At 42.0% G+C, this 20,327-nt stretch overlaps 1 protein-coding gene across 1 annotated transcript; it reads right to left on the bottom strand.

Annotated features, from left to right (window-relative positions):
- Positions 1-7,838: 7,838 nt before the first annotated feature.
- On the bottom strand, positions 7,839-16,025 carry BST2 (bone marrow stromal cell antigen 2). Its single transcript, XM_007489208.3, has 5 exons — positions 15,231-16,025; positions 14,424-14,478; positions 11,688-11,748; positions 9,193-9,306; positions 7,839-8,168 (listed from the first exon to the last, which is right to left on the bottom strand). Exons 1-4 carry the CDS (start codon positions 15,474-15,476, stop codon positions 9,207-9,209), a joined length of 462 nt encoding a protein of 153 aa, XP_007489270.1. The 5' UTR covers positions 15,477-16,025; the 3' UTR covers positions 7,839-8,168; positions 9,193-9,206.
- Positions 16,026-20,327: the final 4,302 nt, after the last annotated feature.

Here is a 20,327-nt window from a genome sequence, read left to right as displayed (position 1 = left end):
AAAGCAAAGAGAATCAATGATTATGTGGAGAAGGTATCAGAGGCAGCAGCATCGACCCTGAGAACTTCTGATGATCACCCTACCCAATCATTTACTAACCAGCCCCATGTGGAGTAACAGGAAAATGACTTCCTTTCTTCTTTTGAGACTTTGACATTTGTGACAACTGGGAAACACCAGCTACTGGGTAGGGGAAGTGGAGACTTCAGATCTTACAAGGAGTGGCAGGGTCCCATCAGTTGGGAGTTTTAAAGTTACCATGTTAATTTTGGGGTGACTGTATTAAACTGTCCAAAGGAGTTCCAATTGCAGATTGCACCTGTGAGTGAAGCTCCAGAATCCTAAGCCTGGACTTGGTTTATTCTGGTTCTACTTTATTAAAATATGCCATTATATTCTAAACTGCTATTGTTTACTCTAGATTATACATGACTGTGTAATGCTTTGGAGTCAGGCGAAATTGGGTAAGAGATGAAAATCTCAATGGGATGAAGGCTTTGCTGTTGTTGTTGAATTGTTTTTCAGTCCTGTCTGACTTTTCATGACCCTATATAGTGTTTTCTTGGCAAAGATACTAGAGTGATTTGCCATTTCCTTCTGCAATTCATTTTGAAGTTGGGGAAATTGAGGCAAAAGGGTGAAGTGACTTGCCCAGAGTCACACAGCTAGTAGGTATTTGAGGCATGGATGAAGGTTAATTATTAATAATGCAAATCATTTATGAATTATTGTTGGGAATATGTTCACACGGTGAGGCTATACAGAAGCCTAGGTTAAGGAACGAAGGGAAAAAAGACAAATCTTATCTGGGTTCAGAGCTGTGAGGCCCTATTCATACCTGTGCAGTTTCTTGAACTGGTAACTCAGGGCTTGAAGAACCATATAATTAGCCCAGATATACCATCTGAGTAGTGGTTCTTAATGCCCATGTAAGGGCATGTTAATGGCATCATAGTACACAGAACTCTGGTTCTGGAGTCAGGAAGCCTTATCTTCCTGAGTTCAAATCTGGCCTCAGATATCTACTGTGGGAAGCCATTAAGCCCACACTGTCTGACATGGCCACACATGAGTTCCAGAGTTGCAAAGCAACTTTCTGGAAAAATAAGGCACCCAGGGAACCCCCCTCTGTGTGACTTCTCTCTCTAATGGAATTGTTATGATTATTGTCCTCCCCCTCCCAATACAGGAGAAATAATATGAGAGCAAAGACTTTACAAGGTTAACACACATATATCCCATTTAATCCCCCCAGATTATTACCCTAAAAGATTATATTCACAGAATTAAAACCTAAAGATCATAACCCATTACCCCCCTCCTTTCCTCTCTCCACAGAGTTACATTCACTCATATTACAAGCCAGGCAAGCCAAGAACATCAATCACCTTCAAGACACACTCCACTGAATTCTATTTATGGACAGAAACCAGGCAATGCTGCCAGGTGCTTTAAAGTAACACAAGAAAAATAGAACTTGTAAATTGAGGAAAACCCCACATCTGACGTGTCATTAAATTGCCCTCTAACAACATACGTAGCTATGAAATGTTTTGTTATCCATCTACTAAGTAATTGTGATGGATTGTGAAAGCTGACCAAAAGTAACAATGATTCTCCTAGGTCAGGGAGAACTAACCTCTAGATCACTCTGTCTATGTCATTCATCTATAGCAACAATGTTTCATTGACTTATCTCTTTAGGCTATGTGTCTATTGTTCAGTACTATGGAAACACATATGTAGAAAGTTGTGTGCCAAAGAAGTATGTAATCACTAATCTATATAATAAATGAACCTCTGTGCCATGGCAGAATGCTATGTGATGCCTATGCATGTGAGACTGAGCTCATAGCATCTCTCATCTCCATTACTCGACTGGATCATCACATCTAGACAGAGCAAGTCTGGACCTTCAGAGAGACCACTGGATGGCTCTCAAAGATCTACTAGGTAGGTATACTAGGTATAACCCTGGACAAGTGGCAAGAAAACTCCAAGTGGGTTCACAAAGAATTGGAAACTACTGAAATGACTGAAAAACAAGCGCTTTAGGTCCACTTTCTAATTGCCACATATACTGTCAGACTGTGTCTCCTGAACATTGCTACTACTACCCCCCACAGGATTATAGAGGTGGTTTCTCTATCCATCAGGACCTCTTATCTAGTGAGTTCCTCTAAGAATCATTTGAACAATTAATATCTCCTTGATATTACTTTGACAGCTTGATTGCTCATTATCAATTCATCAATGAACACTAATTAACCTTTATAAAAGGATATTTATTTAGAAGACTATTTAGTACAAAGAACAATAGAATCTACTCAAACCAGACGTCTATTCTTCTCTACCACTTTGGTTCATGGGGGTTAAATAGATTAATTCATTGATCTAAATTCATTGATATAATCAATTCACTAATCAGAAACCTACATTCCCAAGAAATCTGCTTTCTCATGAGAAAGTCAGGCACACCTGTGAGAAAACTCAGAAGCTGGAATGCCAAAATAACATATGGTTAAATGTATGTTGCAAAGATAATATTGAAACTGTAGCCTTACTTATATAATTTCTTCTTGTGTGTTGATAATTTATTTAATTGAACCCTAATACAATGGCCTATTATGAATTTATTTTTGTTTACTCAGAAATTTGTATATACATATGTTTTTGATATTTTGATTCTGATTGTGAATTTTTTCTTTCTCCCAAAGTTTAATTTTTTCTTCTATTTGTTTATCTTTTTATCTTTTTGGTTTTTTCTTTTGATAATTGACTCATACACCCCAATAACTCAATCATGTATTCTGAGTTGATCTGGGTGTTGCTCAACATCCTCCTCAGTGGGGATTGTATATATTTTCATAAAAATTCAAGATTTAAAATTTTTTGAAAAAAAATTTCAGGGAAAGAAGTTTACTACCTCCTTGAATTCAGAAAATGAACTGTTTGGAGAAAGATGCCTGTAGAACACCTACACTGCATCAAAAAGATCCAGAATGGACTTTGGGTTGCAATTGATTTGAACTAAAGGGGATTGAATGCAGTTATTTTGAATATATACTCTTATGCCAAAGTGGATTGCTTTCTAATTGGCTTTTTGTCAATGCACCTAGCAAACATTGGTTTTGCTTTCTCTCTCTTCTATTTCCCTCTTATCTCTAACTATTGTGGTTTCCCTTTAGAAGGTACAATATTGTATACACCTGTAGTTAGAAGATTTTTAGAGGTATAAGCCAATTATGTTAAATCATCAATTGGGGAGACTACTCTCCCAAATAATGGGGGGGGGGGAAATTGTGAAGATGGGATTAACTCTCCCCTGCCCATTTTTAGATTTAATCACCAGAAGAGTATACCCCCCTTTTTATCCTTTAGAGTAGCCTGGTTTCCAAGACAAAGAAAACCCTGAGAGGGGGAATCAGTTGGGAGTGGGTAAAAGCTTAGTATCCCCTTAGTTTTTTAGGATTTCCTGTTTATCTAATCACCTTCTTAAATTCTTATAACTTTTATTAAATTAAGATTAATTTTTTTAATCTGACTCTGTTATCCATTGTGTTAACCAATAAACAAGGCCCAATACTGTTACCTTGGCCCTTTTCTCTAGAGTATCTGATTAACAACAACAAAAAGATACTGAATCTAAAAACTATCTTAACACTGATTAGTGAAACTGTTTTTCCCAAACAGCCTGCCCTGAACCCGGGGAAAAGTAGCTACCCTTCAGTGACTATTCCTTATGTGTGAAGGGAACCCCTTCCTTCCTGGATCATAAACTTTCTGCTTGTCCAAGCCAGCCCATTTGTGTAGCTGGAACATTCCAAATAGAGACTTTGATTGGTTCTTGAGATGTGATAGATCAGCACACGGGGAAAGGAAGTGATATGGAGAAAGAGGACTATAAAAATGAGATCATATTGGAGATCAGGTTCTTCTCTGGAGGTCTTTGGCTGGGGGTCTTTCTGCAAGGTGGGGCCTTAGAGAGAAGTTGGTGGCTTGGGTGGAAGACATCCTTGGACTTTGATGTGGAGATCAGAACCTTGTTGGGGAGCAAGCTGAAATTCTAAAGACCAGACTTTAGAGTGATAGGCTAGGAAATATTTTTAAATTTTCTTTCCTCTTTATTTCTTTCTTAGACTATATTTATATTAAAATTAAATTATTTAAAAGCTATTATCATCCTCACGACCTAAGGTTTAATTACTTTATAAATGGCAACCACAACAATTTTAAGCTTATATTATATTTCCAAACCAATTTCTAAATATTACATTTAGCATAATATTAATTTTCAATATTACACCTATGTAGACAATGCTCCTCCTCTTCATCTTCACTTCCCAGGATTTCAAGCCCCAGCTAAAATCTCACCTTTTATAGGAAGACTTCCTCAATTCCTCTTCAGTCTAGTGAATTAGACTGTGAAATCTTTGAGAGCAGAGACTGTCTTTTACATTTCTTGATATTCCCCATGCTTAGAACATTGCCTAGCACATAGTAGGCACTTAATTGAAAAAAATTAAATTACTACTTTGCCCTCTGGATCTAAGGTATCTGGGAAGTTTTCATTAATTTTTTTTTTGAAATCTGATATATAGTTTTTTTGCTTGTTTATTTGTTCATGGCTTTCAGATAGTACAATGATTCTTAAATTATCTTTCCTTAATCTATTTTCTCAGTCAGTTGTTTTTCTTTTCTTTCTTTCTTTTTTTTTTAAACCCTTACCTTCCATCTTGGAGTCAATACTGTGTATTGGCTCCAAGGCAGAAGAGCAGTAAGGGCTAGGCAATGGGGGTCAAGTGACTTGCCCAGGGTCACACAGCCAGGAAGTGGCTGAGGTCAGATTTGAACCTAGGACCTCCCAGCTCTAGGCCTGGCTCTCAATCCACTGAGCTACCCAGCTGCCCCCTGTCAGTTGTTTTTCTTACCAAATAGTTCACATTTTCTTTTTTTTTTCTTTTTTAAAACTTGTGACTGTGTTTTATTTTTTCTCAATTCCTCAGTTAGCTTACAATTCATCAAATCTAATTTTAAAGGAGTCATTTTCTTCAGTGAAGTTTTTTATTTTTTTGCTCGATTCTGTTTTCAAATCTTTCTTGCATTTCCCCATTTTTCTCTAATGGTCTTATTTTTTTTAATGATTTTTTTTGCTCTTTTAAAAATATTGTTCTCTAACTTTCCTAGAAGTTCTTGTTGAGCTTATTCTAATATGTGTTTTTCTTTAAGACTTTACTGGTGGAAGTTTTTAAGTCGTGTTTTTCTATTTGGGTCTTGAACTTTACTGTCACAGGAGATTTCTATAGTCTGTTTTCGTCTGCCCATTCTTTCAGCCTATTTCTTAACGTTGGACTTAATGTTAGTGTGGGGATCTCTTACTTCCTGGGGATATTTGGGGTTTGAGCCTCTACCCTTTTACATCTTTCTGCTGCTTTCCCAACTCAGTATAGAGACCTACAAGCTTTCAGTGCTCCAAAAATGGTACGATAAAGGTAGAGATCGGTTCTTTGCCCTCTTGGTCTGCACTCTTCAGATTCCTAACCCAGGTTTGGGTTTGCTGACTTGAACATGGTTGAATTTCTTTAAACTGTTCCTAATCCCAGTCAGTTTGCCCACTGGGAGATTCTATAGACTCAGAGTAAGTGAACTGATGCTTCATTTTTGGCCTTAGTTTTCTGCTCTGGTCATTCTACTGCAGGATTACATGCTGGCCTAGGCTAGAATTGATTTACTGCTTTTCCTTGGGCTCAGAAACATTCAACTAATTTTCTGGTACTCGTTCTGTGCTCGGTATTTAGCTAGAGCCCAGTTCACTTGTGACTATACTTCTCTGTCCTGGATCTATGACCCAGAATTGGATAAAGGGCAATAGAGCTGCCACATAGCAGCCATTTCTGTACTTAGTTGATAGTTCAGAGATCCTTTGGGATGTCTTTCTACCCTGATGTTTCCTCACCTGGTGCTTTGTCTTGGACCCTTCTCTACTGGGGTGCTAAAATGCTGCCCTCCATCTCCCAACTGCCACCCCACATTCCTAGCTAGCTTCTTCCCCAGAGAGAATTCTTTATCATTCTTTATAATCTGTTCTGGATGGAGAATGACTCACCATAATTTTTTTGACATCTTTCCAGATTGTAATTTGATCTGATGTATTTTCTAGGTTATGTGAATATTAAAACTGCTCAAACTCTACCTTAAAATATTTGGTTAAGGCTATTCCTATTTAAACAATGGAGGTACTTGATCAGTAATGTATTGGGAATTTTAAAATTATTTCACCCATACTTGGCATACCTTAGGGGAAGATAAAGTTGTAAAACTCCTTACTGAACAATGAAAAAGTCCCCAACCCATACTTATAGTGAGGCCAAGACCTTAAGCTAGGTCTATTTTTAGATCTAATACAAAAAGGTGCTAAGTAGCTATGGAGGTCAAATTAATCACTAAAAGGTCAGGAAACTTGCAAGGGACAACCTTAGCAAAGAGGTTTGAAATACTCAGAAGTTTTAGTCTACCCAGAGAAGGTGATAACAAGATGTGAATTAAGAATGGTCAGTCCTTTGGAAAACCTCTACTGTGATTGGTAGATATGAAAATTTAGGGGAGGTGACATAGGAGAAAATTTCTCTTTAAGAGGAGCTGTCTGAACCAGTTCAGGGTGTTAGGGTCCTAATGGAAGACCACCCCAAGGAGCATACAGAGACAATGCAATTCAGGCAAGGGGAAGTTTATTCCTAGCAATGCTAGGGGAGCCCAATCAAGGGGTTCCGAAGAGGCAGAGTCAGAGTGGAATTTATATTGGTTAAAGCTGTCATAGTTGAGTTACTTGATGGGGGACACCTGGAACATTCTGTTAATGATGTTGGATAGTTTAGCATATCAGGTGGGCTCTTGGACAGACATGAAAGGTAGGTAACTATGTGACTACTGGCATACTTCAGGGGTCCTGTAATTCCTGGGACCTTGCCCAGAACATTCTGTTGAGGGACATTCTGTTGTCCCTTACAGAGTGAGGGTCAGTTGATTTTTACCACATAACAAGGGGAGTTGGAATAGTTCAGCTTAGGAAGCTGAATTGGAGCTCGGACTAGTTGGAGTAGCTGGGTCTCTGAACACTAGAGTTTTGTTTGGAAGGATCTTGTGGTGAGTGATTAAAGACTCACTTAGTTTTCTCTATTAAGGAGAAAGGCCTAGGCCATTGGCCTAGGTCCTAGCCTTCCTATTATTTTCTCTTACTCTGTCTCTTTCCCTTTCCTTAATTCCTTAATTGTATTAATTAAAATCTCCATAAAACCCAGCTGACTTGGGTATTTCACATTTGGGAATTTTTCCCATGGCGACCACTTATTTTTTATATAAAATCAAGACACTAAAATTATCTTTACAGTTTTGACAATTCAAAAGTCTTGAACCCACATTTTCGTGGTCATAGTTATTGTGGAAGAGGTGTATTCAATAGTGTTTCCTTTCATTCTGCCATCTAGATTCTCTCTGACCTTAGTCACAAGACCACAACTTCATATGTCTACAACTAGAAGAGAATTTAGGAGCCTTGTAGTCTAACCTCCTCAATTAACAGACTAGGAAACTGAGGCCCAGAGTAGTTGTGACTTGTCCAAGGCTATGCATGTTTGTGTCAGAGACTGGATTTGAACTCAGGTCCTCTGACTCCAAATCCAGTATAATCTCTACTATACCACACAGCCTCACAAGAGGCTTCACTTCAATAGGGAAAGATAAGGGCTAAGGAAAAATAAAAACTTCCCCTGCTCTCTCTCCCATCTCCTTTCTCAACTCTTTCCTCCCTCATTTCACACAAAGGACCAGAAAGACTAAACTCTCATCATCTTCTTTTATTTGAAAGATTCCAACCCCTAATCCATCCTCTTGCCTACTTATACCAAAGCATTCTGTTCCCAGTGCCTGCTTCATTTTAGGGACTCTCCCCCATCCTCCCTAAGGGTCCAGCCCTTCTTCTTTTCCTCCTTCAGAGTGTTCTCCATTCTCATCCTAGAATTCCACACACTGAGACTTCAGAATCAGGTGATCAAGGCAAACACCCCAGACTTGGGGCTCCCAACCCCATACAGAATTCCTTCCTCTTCTCAGACTCACTTATTATCCACAAGGATCCAGTGTTTAGGAGTCTCCAAGAGTGCAGGAAATGCCTAAATGAGAAAATTGGAGGAAGTCAGGTCAGAGTGTCTTTCACTCCCCCAATTCTGGGCCACTTCTGCTTACTCTCTAGGGAAGAGGTCCTTGTCTTTTCCACATCCTCATCTCCAACAAGAATCATGCCTCAGATATGCTCAGGATTGTTTGTGTACTTCAATTTCTTCCCAAGCTTGAGATGCTCCAGTGTCAAATTCTCCCCTTCAGGAGATCTTACCATTTCCAGGGCTAGCCCTTCCAAATGCTTGGGTATCACTTTCTTTTCTTCAAGTCCCTTTGTTGCTCCAAATCCATCCCTCTCTCTGAGTTCCCATCCTCTCAGAGTCTTTATCTCCTTTGTTATTTGCCATCCCTCTATTGAGCTCCCCACTCCATTTTGCTGAGCTCCCAAACTCTCAAGGATCCTCCAACCCCTCTCTCTGAGATCCTATCTTGCCTCACTGACCATCCCCTCATTGAGACCCATTGCCTCAAGCCCCCTCTCCATCATTAATACACTCTCCCCCATATTGTCACTACTCCTTTTGGATTTCTTCCTTGATCTGGGGTTACATACCAAATCCCATGGCAGGGATTCTCATCATTGTCAGGGGTAGCCTTCCCATAGTCCAATTCCCTGTATTTTTTTTCCTACCTCCCTCTATTTCTCTCAAACCTACTCCAGCTCCCTTAGTGAGCTATAAACCTTTGACTGAGTCCCAAGCCTTCATGTACCACATCTCCTTTCTCACCTTTGATCTCATCACGAACCACTTAATCTTTCCCTCTAAGGCCCCACCTTGCTTCATTGCATCCTTAAAGCCACACTGGGTCCTCATCTGGCCCCTCAATAAACCTTGAAATCTCTCTTTGAGTTCCCATCCCCCTCATGGAGTCCTATTGTCTCAATAATTCCCAATCACCCACAATATTACCCATCTCCCTTACTGAGCTCCCTTCTACTTTAATGAGTCACTGTCCCCTCCTTGAGTCACTGCCACCTTCCTGAGTCCCCTTTCATCCCTGATCAGTGTCACCTACCTTGCTCAGTCTGCTCAGGGAAGCAAGGCAATGACCAAACAGAGACCCAGGAGTGAAGAGTAGGTCTGAGGGCCAGTGTATGCAGAACTGTTCTCTTCTGTTTTATTTTTTAATCTGGAAAATAAAGGGCGGGAGTGGAGGAATAGAGAGAAATGGCATAGTAGTTAGTGGGTGTAAGGGCATAGCTACCACTAAACTTTTTTTTTCTGAAGACTGGGAGAGATCTCCCAAATGATGGCTACCCTGAGCATAAGGGGCTGTGATAGTGATTTCCTCCATGCTATTCCCACGCCCTTTATCTTGAGCTTTTGGTGACAAAGAAATGGTCAATGCAATTTCCTGCCCTTAATAGTATTATGGTAGTTAGTGTGTTGTCAATTAATGCTATGACGGTTAACAGTCTTTTATGTGGCACAGTGCCTTTTCCAGAGTTTGTGCCAAGGGAGGACAGCCATGGTTTAGATAACCTTAAAGAATAAAAGAACAAAGCAAACAGTCTCTAAATTCTCCTTGTTGTCAGTAGAGCCATGCCATTACAAGTTTCATCAGAACAGAGATTGTCTTTCTTTAATTTCAGAAACTCTCTCAAGTACCTTGTATGATCTGAGAGCAAGTGGCAAACATTTTTTGAAAGTGAGAAAATTGACATTAGAAAGCCTGATGTGACAGAGCAGAGAATGTCACAGCTGGGCATGGAGTGGGGAGCAGAATAGGTGGTAGGGTGGGAGCCCTAGAAACCTGGTTGTGTGCCCTGAAGAGGGCATTCGGACACATACAGAATATAAGAGTTGGACATTTATTTTTATGATAAATATTTTATTTCTTGAGTGGGGCTTTGGATTAAGGGGTAGGAGAGCCTTACTCTGAGCTGAGAAGGACATGAGAACAGAGGATGTCAGAGTTGGGCACTGAGTAGGTGCTGGGGTTAGGGATGGAGGAACCTTAGAATACAGATTGTCTGAGTTGAGAAGAATGTTAGAACAGAGGACAGCAGAGATGGGTGATGGGTGGTGGTGGTGAGCCTTGTAATAAAGGGTATCTGGAATGAAGATATTAGAACATGGTATAACAGACTTGGGAAGGACCTTAGTGTGCAGTGTCAGAGCTGGGAGGTCTCTTAAAAGGATAGCAATGAATGTCAGTGTTAGAAGGGAACTTATGTCAACAATATTAGAACTGGAAGGGTATTGACTATAGAGTTAGTGCTGGGAGGACCCATAGGACACGTCAGAATGGAAAGGGACCATAGAAAAGTATTATATATCTGAAATAACACCATATTTTGAACCCAGGAACTAGACTCAATACTGGCTTTGCCATTTACTATGTTCTAGATGGGGATGCCAAGAACCCTCTACTCTTCTAGGTTGGAGAGTGTGGGAGAGTTTGCCATTTGCTACGTATGTGATAGCTGAGGTATTTCACCTCTTTGGAAGGAAACAAGAATTTCTTAAACACTTACTACTATGTTCCAGGGTGTAGTGGTTAGAGTTCTGTGCCTGGAATCAGGAAGACCCATCTTTATGAGTTCAAATCTGGCTTCAGACACTAACTAGCTGTGCGACCCTGGGCAAGTTACTTAACTGAGTTGGCTTCAGTTTCTTCATCTGTAAAATGAGCTCGAAAAGGAAATGGCAAAAGAATCCAATATATTTACTAAGAAAACCCCAAATGTCAAAGGATACTATAAATAAAAAGGATGGGTATAAGAGATTAGATTTTCCAAATCCCAGAGCTAGGAAAGAACACATTTCTCCTTCAAACCTCCCTCAAAATTAAAAGTAGACAATGTCAGAGCTGGAAGGGACCCTCTAATAAAGATCATAGAGGAGGAAAAGACTTTAGAGCATTGAATATGGCCTGGAAGAGGTGGAAGAGAGAAACACAGAACACCAAATGTCAGAGCTGGAGGGAGACTTAGAGGACAGATAATCAAATAGCTTCATGTTATAGAGGAAGCAGTCAAGAGGAGGAGAAGTGACTTGCCCAAGGCCTCATGGCAAGTTAGTAGCAGAACTGGGTTCCAAGACCAGGGATTTAGGATAAGAACCCAGGTTTTCTTTAAAGAATCTATTTTATATGAAGTTTCCAAAGTTCCTAGAGCCTGACCTAAAGCTTAGGTCTGTCTTGGCAACCTTTAGGGCTGGATTTCCCTTCCTCATCCAGCTGGTCTCTGTTCCATAGATCAGACAGGTGGAGCTCTGGTTTGGAGGGAATAGGGGGAGTTGGAAGGGGAAGAGAGGCTGTCCTGGGTTTTTGGCTGATTCAGCCACAAATTAGAAATTGAAACCTTACCCTTCCATACTCTCCACTCTATATAATAGGGGTAGAAGGTTCTTGGCATCTCCATCTAGAAAGAAATGTATTCCTAGAAGTCACCCAACTCAAGAAGAATTCAAGAGAATTTGGGGTCACTGATTCCCATGAAGTCTCAGCTGAAGAAACTTATTAGAGACAGTAGAGCCCAGGCCCTCCACAGGAAGGCTAATACTGACCTCTCCCTCTGCAGGGCTGCTTCGGTCTTCTTAAGTTTATCAGTCAAATCCAGGTTCTCTTCTGGCCCAGGAAAGAAGGGAAGAGAGGAAGTTAATGAGGAGAAACTCCTTCACTCCCACCCTTATCTCCACCAACTTGGCTCCATGGGAAAGGCCCCTAAAGCCTCATGGGCCTTCAAACTTTCTTTCCCATGGCCTGAATTCACTCCATTTGAGATCCTACCCTACCCCCAAAAGGTTTCCTCTCAGGAAATGATCACTGAGATAAGGAGTCCTAAGGAAAGGTATTAAGACCCTCTTGTGGTTGCCCATGGTGCCTAGAAAAGGAGAGGAAACATGGACTCTTACTTAAGATCTGCAGAGGACCTTATAGTTCATGAGATACAATTCTCTCACTTGATAGATGAGAAAACTGAGACTCAAAGGTCAAGTAACTGGCCCAGAGTCATGTAGCCATAGTAGCAAAGCCCAGGCTGATGTAACATACCAGGCATGGAAGTATGGTTGATGTATTAAATACTTGATCAGATCAGTTAATGGTCAATGTATGGACAGTTCCAAGGGCAGGAGAATTCCTGAGCCTAAGCCACAAAGGCTTAGCCCTTACCTTGTCAAACCTCATTCCTCTGAAAAGCGTACATCAGGTGAATCCCCACCTCCTTTGATCTTGTCATTGTCTATTCAACCAATGTTAAGACCTCCGAGCTCCGTTAGGTATTCATTGATCACCTCTCAATCCACAATAAATGCTGGGGTGAGGGGCACTACTCTCTCTCTTGATTCCTGCAACCTTGGAGTTCTTCTTTCTATTTCTCTTTATCTTTCCTAGTGCCACTCTTGGCCATGTGCTATCTATCTCGGAATTCTTACTTCCATGTGTTCTCTTATTTCTCATATTTTTCTTTAATTAATTTTCTAAGGAGAATATTATCAGGGGCAAACGCCACTCCCTATACCAATTAACTTGTCTGTGTGTCTTGATTTATCACCCATTTTCCTCAGACTTCTTTCTCCTTCTCAAGTTACAACCCACTAAGGAAAAACTTTATGTAGCAACCGCTGGACGGATTGTTATAGCTGACCCCTTGGCCTCCTGGAAGTCACAGGTGAGAGTGGAAAATGGGCAGGATTTGGATCAGAGAACTTCTCCATCATTATTCCTGGTTACTTGATACCAAGATGACTTTGGGCAAGTGACTTAACCCCACTGGCTTTGATTTGCCCTCCTTTTAGCCAACAGTTTGGGGAAATCCAGGGGCTCCTTATCAGAATGATGTTTAAATGAATAAAACACAACATATAGGATTTAAAAGGAAACCGATTATTTGAAAAACAATTATCCAAATATTAAAAATAAACTCATGGACCACAGGTTCAGGATCTCTGGAGAAGATGGTTTCTAAGGTTCTTTTCCAGCTCTCAAATCTATGATTTGAAAAAAATCAAATGTTGATTTTCTATTTGATTCCATTTTCTAATCACTTCTATTCTATAACAGCCTAAAGCCATGTTTCTGTGTCTCTGAGTTAAAGTTTGGAAATTCATGAGTCCAAAAGTTCTGTTTCCTCTCTGAATTAGTTGAAAAGTCATTTGTTCTGTAGATCACATTAACTGAAATAAATTTTATTTCACAGATTTGCATGTACCATTAAGGGAGATCTTTTAACACGCAAGTTTATAGATAGATTCTCCAGCAACCTTTCCAGGCAGCAGGATGGAAAAAGAGATTTCCGCTAGCCTTGAATGTCCCCCAATTGCGTTGTTTTCTGTCATCTACAATACTTCAGACTTTGTAACTGCGAGGTTTGGGCTATGTGTTGCTCTCAGAATATGCTTCTCAAACTCTCCCTGGCTGAGCAATGGGCTGTTTCCAAGCATGCTGACAAGTGTGTCATCTCCGGAAACCCCCGAGCATGACCCCAGATGCTTTTGCTGGGCTGTGTCCCTGAGAATGACTCCGTTTTAGCCTGTGGTCATGCTATCTGCTAATTGGGTAAAGCTTCTGTGCTAAGCTACAGGTGTTATAAGTTGTGGTTGTGCTGTTTTCTGATTGGGTCAAACCTTTTCACTAGATTGTCAGTTTTGGCTCACCAGCTTCTGGAGGGCAGATAGGGAAGGAGGGAGCTTGTGGTTAAAACTCTATAAAAGGCTGGGTTCAGCCATAAGAGGGTGCATTTTGCCCAAGGCCAGAGGGTAATGCCCTTTCTCAGGAGAGAAAGAAATAAAAGCTCTGTCTCTTCTACCCAGACCTTCTGACTCCGAGTTTCTATTGTGAGGAGGTCATCTCTTCTGTATATAACCAATAATATTGCTCTCTATCTGGGATGATTCCTGTTCTTTGTTCTCTTGTATAAGAAAGTTAGTAAGTCTCAATTTTGTCTTGCAGAGGTGTCCAAGACCCATTTTGTTGCTGATTACTAGCCTCACCAATAAAATGAATGTGATCAAATTTTTATTGCCTCAGTTTACCTTTGTTTTAAAATGTAACAGATTATTTATTCTACTCTCAGACCAGTTCTCTGAGTGTGTGTTAGGGTACTAGGGGAGGTTTTTTTTTTTACCAGTCTTTCTGGAAGGCCTGAGATTGGGTGGGAGACTGTGCTTCCCTCCCTTTCAACCTCCCAGATTTAGTCCCTAAAGTTCTCCTCCCAAAATGGGAGGGTCCTGGGATTTCCCTTAGTGTGATGAGGGAAGAGGAGTCTCCCTAGCTCTTTCCCACATCCACAGGTTTCTTACCTTTCAGGTAGTTTCTCTGGGATGTCACTTCTTTCATAGTCTCACTCAGGTTTCCCTAAGGGGAGGAAAAAAGTGGGTAAATGGGCCAGGCCCAGGAGACATCCTCATCGTCCCTCCAATCCTCCAATTCTTCCTGGGGTTGGCCTCTAGTTTCAAAACAATAACTAAGGGGGAGATGGGCAAAGAGGATGTTTTGTAGGCTCATAACCTGGAACGTTCTAGAAAAGGTGAAGGGGACCCCAGAGAGACAGAAAGCTTGGGAAGGAGAAATTAGGCATAGATGGGCACAGAGAGGCAAAGGACCCAGACAAGAGCTAGTGATAAAGGAAATGAGGGACTGGTGGCAAGGAAGGCCAAAGTAATCAGAGGGCAGAGATGGGGAGGGGGATGATTTAAGGAGGAGGAAGATAGGGAGAAAGAAAAGAGGGAAAAAATAAACCCAGATGAGAGACCAACAAGGAAGGGAAGGCAGAGAGATAAAGATGCTGGAGGCAGAGAAGAAAGGTGGCAGAATGGAGGAAATGACAAAGACATAAAAGGAGGGGAGACATAGGATAAGGGAAACAGAGTCAGTGAAGAAATGGGGACCTGGGGCAGAGACAGGGAGGACTTTAGGGGAGGAGCCAGGGGTTACATGCAGACAAGCCCAGAACCAAAATGCTGAGTTCTAAGAAATGAACTCTACACCCTCCTCACTGACTCCAGACCTTTCCCTGTAACTTCTGATGTCTAGCCTCCTCCCCAGTGGTCCTCTACCCTTTGGCCTCCTTTACCCGATGACTCCCGAGCCCACTCTATCCCCAGTACCAAGTCAATGCTGCAACTCTGCCATCGGGCCTCCAGCTCCAGGGAGTTTTCCTGGCTTTGCCTCAGCTGCTCCTGGAGTAGTCGGGTCTCGTTCCGATACTGGTACTGGAGTTCCAAGCCCTTTACACAGCCTTCTGAGTTGGCGCGTAGGACGTAGACCACCGCACAGACTAACAGTATTATTGTTGCAAAAGATAGAAAGCATATCATTAAACAACTTTTGGAGGGACATTTGCAGCTTTCCATCGTCGATGTGCTTCTACGTGTGACTGTCGAGCTCACCAGCACTAGTTTCAGATTTACTCTGAACCAGGCTAATTAGCATACGGCTGGCTCCTCTTCCTGCCTGGGAGGGAGAAAAATTCTTGGTCCTGGGTTCCACCCTGGTGTTTTCTTTCTTTCTTTCTTTCTTTTTTTTTTCTGGGGGGAGAATTCCCAATCCATTTATTGGCTGAGGCTGGTGTTTGGGGTTGCAGGGGTGCCAGGATTCAAAGCACAAGAAGAACCGGCTGTCCCCAGCTGGGAATGGCCTGGGAGGGACTCCCTGTACCCCTATAAGAGAGAGAATTTTTTTTTTGGGGGGTAGGATGTGAAAGCGCGTAGTTCTGTCCCACTTCTTTGCTACTTCCTAGAGAGGCAATTAGAGATTTCCCCAATAATCTATAGAATGAGGTCCTTTATGGGGAGGGAATTGGGGGCAGGGGGAGGATCCAAATGAATCCCCAACTGAAAGGAGAGAGCCCTAAAAAAGAAACGGAGCATTTTGTCTCTTTCAGTTTCCTGAAATCAAGGTTAGTTTCATTTCTTTTTCTCTTGCTCTCCAAGCCTGGGGGCAGAGCCTAAATCTGGTCTGGAGCCAGAGGGAAGACAGAGTTGGAACAGGGAAGTTTATGGTCAAGAGTATTGCCAGCAGTCAGGCTGGGGGCCCCGGGGGAAGATCAAAGGCCTGGAGTCTGCTGGGTCATGGAGGCCTGGACACTTGCGGGATTTGTTTTCCCCAAATCAGGGGCTAGCTGGGAGTCAGGAGGGGTCAGCAGCTAGAATCAGTCAATCCATCAGACAGCAGGTGTCTTTTTACGTAATGAATTCAAGCAGGACCACAGGGATCTGGGAAGGTAATTGATCAGAGATATGAACTGGAATATTTCATTACAAATGTCTAGGAAAGACAGTGGGGGCAGCTGGGTGGCTCAGTGGATGGAGAGCCAGTCCCAGAGACGGGAGGTCCTGGGTTCAAATGTGCCCTCATACACTTCCCAGTTGTGTGACCCTGGGCAAGTCACTTGAGCCCCTATTGCCTAGCCCTTACCACTCTTCTGCCTTAGAACCGACACACGTATTGATTCCAAGACAGAAGGTGAGGGATCAAAAAAAAAAATAAAACCCTTACCTTCTTAGAATCAATACTGTGTATCGGTTCTAAGGCAGAAGAGTGGTAAGGGCTAGGCAATAGGGGCTCAAGTGACTTGCCCAGGGTCTCCCGTGAGATCAAATTTGAACCCAGGACCTCCCAAGTCTAGCCTGGCTCTCCATCCACTGTACCACCCAGCTGCCCCCAAGATAAGGGTTTAAAAAAAAAAAGACTGATTTTCAGGGCAAAGCAGGAGGAGGCCCCTGCCTGGGATTTTTTGTTCTTCCAATCTCCTATTTGCAAGGGGTACAACGGGCTAGAGTTCTATCTGTTATAGAGAAGATATTTGCTGTCTGAAGTGGAGCACTTCATGTAACCACCCGGACGCGCAGAGATTTAAATTCGAGGAACCTTTATTACCCTCCTAAGTGAGAGTTGTGCCGGACAGTGGATACATACAGAATTTATAGAGGTATAGATTTGCACCAAAGGAAGGGATGGGTAGGTTCAAACAAATTCATACGTGTACATTTCCATATAGAGTTTGGCAGAAGCAAGCAAGCAGTATTTTACTGAAGCAGCTGCCATGCCGTTAGTGTTACTGCAGGATGGGGTACACTTCCTTATCGTGGTGGAGGTATTTCCTACTCACAATTGCTGACCACAGGTTCTGCTGAGCTTGCGCCTTTAAAGGCTTCCTGGAGGTCTACAGGCTCCCATATTCCCTAGGACTGGAGATGTGTCTGCTTCCTATCTGTGGTTACAATGCTCTTTTAAGAGTTCAGAATAAGATGAATTTTTCTGGTTTCTCTAAAGGGGAGAGAGTAAGAATTAGCTTCCTGGGGTCCAGCTTGCCTCCCTCTCACCAATGCATCCAATGAAGCTATAAACAGAAACTGGGGAAGGTATAAAGGTTAGGGTTGGTGATAGAGTATGTGAGAGTAAATGGGCTTTTTAGAGGCAGTTAGACAGCTCAATGGAGATGCCATGGGCATTGTACCCCCAAACTATAGAAGTGTTTCAGGCAAACTGTAAGCAGGGAAATCCATTGCTCCCTTCTATCCTTGTGACTCCTAACCCACAACATCTGATAACTCTGATAAAGCTCTGAGAGGATTATCTCCTTGGATGGTCCTTAGATTTGAGATGGACAGAGAGATACACCGTCTGCCCCCTAAACTATGAGGGTAACCCCTACGTCTCTAGGCAGACCCCAGTCAGATGACCAGCCCCCCTTACCCTCCTTACCTCAGTGCATGCCACTCTAAAGTTGCGTCTTCACCGTGGTACAGAGTCATGTCTTCACTGTTGTAAAGAGTATAGAGACCCCAGAATTGGTGTCATCTGGGAACAGCTTTCCATCTATGCTGTTGTGCCTAGGAGGCAGTCTTCCACTTATGTTGTCCTCTTGGCCATATTCAATATTACCTTCTAAATTAATAAATTTCTCTTTTTATTTTTAAGCTAAGTTTTGGAGTCTTGCATCCATGCAAAAGGCACCCTTCCTGAACCCCGGGGGTTCACCTCAAGCTCCCACAACAGATAGAGTACTTGGCCTGGATCAGGAAGACCTGAGTTCAAATTTGACCTCAGGCACTGGCTATATGACCTTGGGCAAGCCACTTGCTTAACCTGTTTGCCTTAATCCACTGCAGAAGAAAATGGCAAAATACACCAATATCTTTGCCAGGAAGATCCCATGGAGAGTACGGTCTATAGCAGGGTTGGCAAACCTTTTCTTAGTTTGAGTGTCCAGAGGGCAAATCCAAGCTTTCTGTGAGCCCCCAGATTATGGGAGAAAGTTGAAGGAGGAAGCGCTTGCTTTGGGTGGCTGGACAGAGTGGTGGGGCATGCAAAAATGTCCCAGGGTACTGGGAAGAGGGGGAAGGGAACAGTTCCTAGGGTGCTGACTTGGCACAGGTGCCATGGTTTCACCAACAAGGGTTTATGGGGTCAGGAAAAGTCGAACATGACTGAACAACAACAAAATAGTCTCTTTGAATCTGGAATGAGATAAAATGTCAACTGAGGAGAGAATGATCTCTCCAGAGCAGTTTGTTTTTATCAGGCACCGGAAAGCAAGATTTATTCTGTAGGGATAGCTTCTTCCACATTCCTATGACTCTGGAATTTCTGTTAGTCATTTAAAAGTTTGGGGCTTGCCTCATCTTTCTATCAGCTATAAAATTGGCTTTCCAAAACCATAGGTAGAATCCTGTCACCACTCCTCTCCCCTCCATCCTATAAACTCCAATGATTCCCTATTGCCCCCAGATATAGGTCTTACTTTTCAAATTGTATCCCCTACACTTAGCAGAGTACATTGCCAGTGGTGGATAAGAAAAGAAAGAGATTTATTAAAGACAACTGACATAATTTATTCCTGGGTAATGGGCTGTTGGTGATGGCTACCCTCCCTACCAGGGCTTCTTTTTATAGGGAGGGATAAACAAAAGCACACATCACAGGACTTGGATGTTCTTTCCCAATGGCTGTTTTGGGGACTGTGCTGATAAAGTTATTTCCAGCGTTATTTTCCCACAGCTAGCTAGGAAAGCCCCCTGGTCAACAAGATATGACAATATGCCCACAAGAGGTACATGTTGTAAAAATGGAGATTTGAACCCCAGACTTCAATCCCCAGAAGTCCTTGGTACTTCCCAGAATTCCCTATAATCTCACCTGAGTCCTCACCTGAGTGCAAGAACACAATTTAGCATTTAAAGGGCTCTCTGTCTCCCAAGACGCTCTTCTTCTGCTTCTAAGAACATGCGTCTCTTTACTGGGCATGCAAGATGTAGTAAGTGAATTGTGAATGGGCTGAAAAGTCCTAGGCACATACTTTTCTTATTTTGTATTTTCTTATTTCCTTGATTTCTAATAATTCATAATACACCTCATAAAATATAATACTTTTATTACAAGAGACTAATTTAAATGTTACAATGCATACATACTGTCTGTTATACAGCAGGTGAATGAGTGGTCAAATTTTCTGGTGATCCAGTCAGGCAGCTCAAGTCCCAGTAGCCCACCCCCTTCTATTTCCCTCCCATCTCAGACTTTTTCTAGCTATTATCCTATCTTGCTTTCTCTTTTTGATGCCAATTTTCTTGAAAAAGTTGTCTATGTTTTTGCTGACTCCAACAAAGACTCTCTTCTCTGTTTTTTTGTGACACTCTATACTCCTGGTTCATCTGCTGCTTGTCTGACCATTCCTCAGACTCTTTTGCTGGCTTATCATCTACAACACACCCCATCACTGTGAATATTCCTCAAGGTTTGACCTAGTGTTCTGGTAGAACCACAAAGGAAGCACATTGACCCAGAATTCTGAAAGAGAGCAGTTTATTACATGCGGGCTTAACCTGGAATAGTTTCCCAAAGAAAGTTAAGCAAAGGAATGGTTAAAAACTAGAGTTTATATAGGTAAAGGGTCAGGGGAAGGGTAAAACAAACAAGTCTTGGGAGTCCTTCACTGAAGCCAGTTAGTTGATGACTGTTGGTGATATCAAGGTTGGGCAGGTAGGCAGACCAAGATTGATCAGAAAGAAGGGGTGGGGGGATATGAATGGCAAGTTAGCAAGAATCAGCTAATTGGAGGTGATCGATTAGAGGGGCAAGGATAAGTGGGGTTTGTGGACCTGCTTCTATACTAGGTTCTCTTTTTTCTCCTTCTATACTTTGCCTTTTGGATATCTCATCAAGTCTCCAAAGGGTTTAACTATCATCTCTATACAAGTGAC

The sequence above is a fragment of the Monodelphis domestica genome, chromosome 3 (assembly GCF_027887165.1).
Source record: "Monodelphis domestica isolate mMonDom1 chromosome 3, mMonDom1.pri, whole genome shotgun sequence".
NCBI lineage: Eukaryota > Metazoa > Chordata > Mammalia > Didelphimorphia > Didelphidae > Monodelphis > Monodelphis domestica.
The sequence above is the reverse complement of the archived record's forward strand: the minus strand, read 5'-3'. Positions and strand labels throughout refer to the sequence as shown.

Excerpts from the sequence above, each read along its gene's own strand:
- BST2 (XM_007489208.3), bottom strand. The coding sequence starts at position 15,476 with ATGGAAAGCTGCAAATGTCCCTCCAAAAGTTGTTTAATGATATGCTTT. Across the intron at positions 14,479-15,230 it reads AGAGTTGCAGCATTGACTTG|GGAAACCTGAGTGAGACTAT; the intron begins GTACTGGGGATA and ends TCCTCCCCTTAG. Across the intron at positions 9,307-11,687 it reads GCAGCCCTGCAGAGGGAGAG|ATTAAAAAATAAAACAGAAG; the intron begins GTCAGTATTAGC and ends TTTATTTTCCAG.